The sequence below is a fragment of the Orycteropus afer genome, unplaced genomic scaffold (genome assembly GCF_000298275.1).
Source record: "Orycteropus afer afer isolate SDZICR_OR568_19922 unplaced genomic scaffold, OryAfe1.0 scaffold00176, whole genome shotgun sequence".
In the NCBI taxonomy this organism is placed as follows: domain Eukaryota; kingdom Metazoa; phylum Chordata; class Mammalia; order Tubulidentata; family Orycteropodidae; genus Orycteropus; species Orycteropus afer.
Genome location: NW_006921763.1, coordinates 1,528,609 through 1,534,163, shown reverse-complemented (window position 1 = coordinate 1,534,163; position 5,555 = coordinate 1,528,609). Strand labels below are relative to the sequence as shown.

General features: G+C 30.9%; 1 protein-coding gene across 1 annotated transcript in view; it reads right to left on the bottom strand.

Annotated features, from left to right (window-relative positions):
* Nucleotides 1-3,623: 3,623 nt before the first annotated feature.
* Nucleotides 3,624-5,555, bottom strand: part of N4BP2 (NEDD4 binding protein 2) — a 109,240-nt gene continuing 107,308 nt past the window's right edge. Inside the window, exons 15-16 of the mRNA XM_007947144.1 lie at nucleotides 4,887-5,010; nucleotides 3,624-3,669 (exon numbers count right to left, since the gene is read on the bottom strand). Of these exons, the coding sequence (XP_007945335.1) occupies nucleotides 3,624-3,669; nucleotides 4,887-5,010 (170 nt within the window). The remainder of the gene's footprint in view (nucleotides 3,670-4,886; nucleotides 5,011-5,555) is intronic.

Sequence of the window (5,555 nt, the reverse complement as noted above, 5' to 3'; positions counted from 1 at the left end):
GAATTACTCTGTTTTAGAGGTGAGTAAAGATCAAAGACCCTTCATGTTAACTAAAGTGTGACTGGAGCCCCTAAGAGGCACTATTCTTAATTTTTTGTGTCAGTCAAAAAGGTACAAGTTTGTGAAGACAGAAACCATGGCTAGTTCAAAAGTTAGATCCCTATTTGCTACAGCAAAACAATTTAAATTAGAACATAAGCCATGTATTTAGAAATAATATTTTTATGACTCTTTTCCCATGAGCATAGTTACACATAGAATATATTTTAATATTTAAACTACAAAGCCTACCACATCAAATGAAAGATTTCCTCACACTGCATTGTGGCTAAAATATTTTATTAAATTAAGTATATAATTTCCAAATAGTTCATAAAAAACTTTAATAGCAAAGTTATAAAAAATTTCCAATAGAAAAAATACAGAGTTAACAGCAAAATTACATTTTCTTTATAGTACAAATAAAACATTTTGTCTCTGATATACTGTCTGAAAATTTTGTTTTCCAACTGATAGCTGCAATAATGTATTTTAATGAGAAACCTCATTGTTACTTCAATCATTACATTAACTAATAACAGGTTCATCACAGTTGGACCATAAATATCAAATCTTCTTTCAAGGAAAATAATAATAATAAAATCTGTCATCAGAAAATGTGAAGTTATAAAAGGCTCTTCAGGATATAGATATGTTCTTGTTTATCAAATACTGTAAAGAGGCATTAAGTAATATTGTAAATTTGAATTACATTTAAGAAGTAAGCACCATTAACATACATTCTACATAAACTTACGCTACCTTTTAAATGGCACTTGTTTGGCCACACAAACATTTATGTTTTATCATGTAAATAAAAATAAATAATTTTTAATTACTGCACACAGAAAAATTACCAAACTTCACCTCATTGCACAATGAAAAAACACTTAAAAAGCACTTGGAAGAATAGCACGCATTATTTTTGTCTTTCTTACACATTTTTTCATTTTCTCAAATTAAGAGCAGTTAAAACATTGTCAGAGCAATTTCCTGAGTTTAAAACTTTCCATTTTCCAGCTCAGAAATAACCAAACCTGCTATTATATGTGTCCCTTTTCCAGGCATATAAAACACTTGAATTCAAAAAGAAAAAAACAAAATAAAGGATAGGAAAACACCCAAAAGAATTATTTGCCTTTTTTTTCCCTCAGAATGTGTTATAATATACAAGACACTTTAAAGTGAGTCACAACCCGTACTATATAATGTCTTCTATTTAAAGGCCACAGAATTGCAAATATTAAGGACATACTAATAAAGTGAAGAAACTTCAACTTGAAAAATAATATAGAAGCATATGAACAACCAATTAATATAAGAAAACCTGCTTCCATTTTGCATGTTGGGATAAGGCGATGGGAGGGTTGAAAACACTGTTGGGAGAACCTCCCACTCTCATTCACCTCACCTCATGTTCCACCTTAGTTCTTTTCTCTACCTCCCACTCCTGGTAAATACTAGAAAGAGACTATTGAAAGGATATAACTATTTTGAAAACTTCCCAAACTTAAAAAATGCTATACTTCGTAAATATTTTAAAATATTAATGTTGTTTACAAAGAACCATTCTAATGAGGCATGTATGGCCACAAATATACAAGTACACGAAAACTTTGACAATCCCCAAACTATCGTATACCTTTGGCATATAGGGTTTAAAAATGGGCAAATAAGAAAGAAGGGATTATGAAATTCTGTTTTACATGTTGCTTCAATCAGTGCAGTAGGAGGCAATTTAGGTTTAAATACTTTCATAAAAACACATATAATATTCAAAATTTGCCTATATATTTATTGATAAGGATTAGGGAAAAATGCTACTAGATCTACCAAAATAAGCATAAAATTAAAGTTGATACAAGGCTCCTTTCATTTGGTTTCTACCCACAGAATACCTCACCTCTAGTTCTTTTTTACTTTCCTTCATTCATCAATACCATAATAATATTGAAATAAGTCTAACTAAAGTACTCAAAAGTAAATTAAAAAAATATATATTGGGTAAAGAAATATAAAAATGCAGAAAATGAGTATGCAGCTGCCAACACCCCAATAATCAGGTTTTAGTATTGTTATTCACATATCTTAAATCATATTAATTTATACACAGGAATGTTTATTTTCATTAACTAACAATTGCAGCTTTATATTAAATTGCTGGTAATTTTATTTTTAATGTATACAACTCTTTCAGACATTACAAAAGATGTATGCTAACTTGCTGGCATTTTTTAGGTTTTCAACAACAAATTATTACAAACATAAGAATGTGAATAATACTTCGATACCAGTCACTAACCATTTCTAAATAATAAACACATATTCTGATTGTTGTGAAAATAAAGTCCACTACAAGTCTATTCTTTTAAACGCATGCATACATGACATATGAAAACATGTATTTGTCAGTTTTATTTTCATTAAAATGTTTGCTCTTTTGGGAAACCATTCTATATTTCAGGATTCTTTCATTAACAGCTCAATTCTATAATTCTTGATGCAAATGATATGTTAAGCTTAAAGAAAGAACAACACAATTCTATGGTAAAATTACTTATGTTGAAAATACTCTCCGTTTCTGAAGTCAAATTTATTTAAACCACTATCTCCTATTGAAAATTATAATTTACATACTAATAGGAATTATTAGCTCACCAGATAAACAATAGTCAATGAACACTGCCTTTCAGAAATTCGGCTCTTTATAAAAATAAAAGTAAAAAACTTTAAAAAATTATAATGATTCCTTTTACAATTATATAAAATACCCTTTCTATACTTGTTTCAAGTTAATAGGACTTACTGCAGCTTAGAAATTAGATGTCTTAAATATAAAATAAAGCTGTTTAGTCCTGTCTTACATACAATGTACATAGACAGTTCCAGAAGCAGCATTTGATAGATATATCTAATCATTTGTCCTTCTCTGAAAACTTATCTAAGGAAAGTGGAACACTGCAATATTATCTCAGAGCCAACTTTCCTCCCAGAAATGCACCACACACAGAGGTTAAGAGATCAGGATCATATAAAAGCAGAAGAAAGCACAACAGCTTGTCTTCCTTACTGTAGGACATGGCAAAATGAAGTGATTTTATGTGTTTTGTTTTGAAATAGAAAGCATTCAGGTGTTTTTGTTAGACTTCATTTCTTTACTACTACTACTACTTTTTTTTTTTAATTACAAGCCTTTGAAGGGTATGAACCCTATCTTAAAGCACTTTAAAAGCCTTTCAGAGAAGTCTTTGGGACTTGACTGAATGTCAAACAACAAGTAATATGAAGGTAAAGTAACATTTTCTCTGTGAAACAAGCAGAGGATGTAAAACTTTAAAATTGTAGCTGATAATTTTCAGACATTTTCTAATCAATAAAAATCCTCTTCAATATTTTTAACAGGGATCATACTTGGCATGTGATTCAGTACAAAATTAAACTCTTGAATTCTGAAAAACATAACTTCTGTTTTACAACTGACACTTTCTAATAAATGATTTGTTTACAGTAGAATTGACTCAATTACTGCACAAAACTAATTTTAACCTACAAACCTTCACACTTTTAAGTCAAGGATGCTTATTTTACTTTAGCATGACTTTCAAGCACCCTGGTTTAATTTCAGAGAACCTGCAAAAAATGAGAAAAGAGTTATTTTAAAGATAAAAATGTAAACTATCTAAGGAATGTATCTCTATAATCAATTTCAGCTGCCTATGCTTAACATAATGTTTATTACCAAAGTATTCTCTACTATTAATCATATCTAGGACTAATATCTCTGCTTATGCTGTTTTTAATCTACCATGAAAACAAATACAATCCTAAAGCTGGGGGTTACTCCTAACTCAGTACCTACTGAAATTTTAAGATTTTTCAAAGCCTCCCAAGCCTGAATTTAACCTTCACAAGAAGAACATACTGCGCAAAGATCAATGATGACTACATTATAGCATTTCTGGGTATTAGGTCGGTACCAAGAAGAAATCTCTGATATAGCAGTAAGTCTGAGTCATCTGGCCATGCAACGCCTCCAGCTCTCTCAGTGTGAAACTTGAAATAGGTAATTAATTCCAACATGGTAATGGTCAGGTCTAACTATGCCTTTTGTCCAAATAACTCTGAAAGGTCATCCTGTTTTCATGCTCAGAATTAATGCAACCATTTTCTATGATATACTCAAATAACATTTTATGACATGGCATAAACAAAACATACTACACTAATTGAAATGAGGGTGGGAAAGAAAATGATATACATCCTCAGAGATTCTATCCAGCAATAAACAGATTTGTATCTTTGGACTTTTCTTGTCATTTTCTGCTATTGAATAATGACCACTTAATTTCATGTCTGTCAACTAAGATCATTAATGAATGACATTTAATTTGTAAAAATGCATAAATTCAAGTTAAAGTTAATACACATACCCAAAATATAATCATATTTCAACATAAGTCTCCCAGTTCCACAAATCTACAAATACTTATTTTCTTTCAAAAGAACAATTTAACAGCAAATCTTAAACTACAATAGGTTTCTTCTTATCTTTAATAACCAGAGCCCTCAACACAATACATCATCAAAGAAAAAGAAATGTATTTATTTTCTGTCAGAATTTTAAATTTATGATAGAAATAGTTTTATGAGATGGCTTCTTAAACACCAAACATGTTTTTCTGGTTAATCAAACAAGAGAAATATAGCAGGGAAAGTTATATTATAATTGAAGCATAAATTTGTGGCTGGAATCAGATGGTTACATTTAGTTAACAAATTGTTTTAAGCAAACTATTAGTGTGTTTACCTAGCCATTGCCAGTATCTGTAACAGAAATCTATACTCACCTGAAACTATGACTTGTGAGGTATTTAATGACAGCTGGTTTGATGCGAGCAACTCCTCCCTGGCTGTGGTTTCCTCTCCCCGTAATCACAGAGAGATAGGGTTTACCGCCATTCTGCCTAAATTCTGTTTCAACAGGAATTGCAACAGTAAAATTAATCTATCTTATGCTCTCAACAGAACACTAACTTAAACACATATAAAACTGCTTTCATGAGGACTTAAGAGATTTACTATCATGAAAAGTTCCAAAATTAATGTTGCAAATATATGTTTTATCTACACTGTAAATATGAAAGCATCTAGCAAACCACCCATCAAAAGATTTCACCAGGACCAAGTCTCCCCCTCTGGGGAGGGAGATTTCTATGTGCCACCAGAAGTTCTCGCTAAGATAATAATGATACCTGCCAATTATGGTACAGATAGAGTCAGGCACTGCTTTAATGGACTTATATTTATTAACTCAGAATCTTCACAACAGCCCTAGAAGTTAATACTCTGAAGGCATTGAGTTTTGGCCTAAATCGAAGCTCTGTCACTAAATGACTGTGTAATCATGCACAAGTTACTCAGTGTTCTGGTTACATAATACCACTCTGACAGGAATATGCCACAAATGGGATGGCTTAAACAAACAGGAGTTTATTCTTACAGTTTGGAGGCTTTAA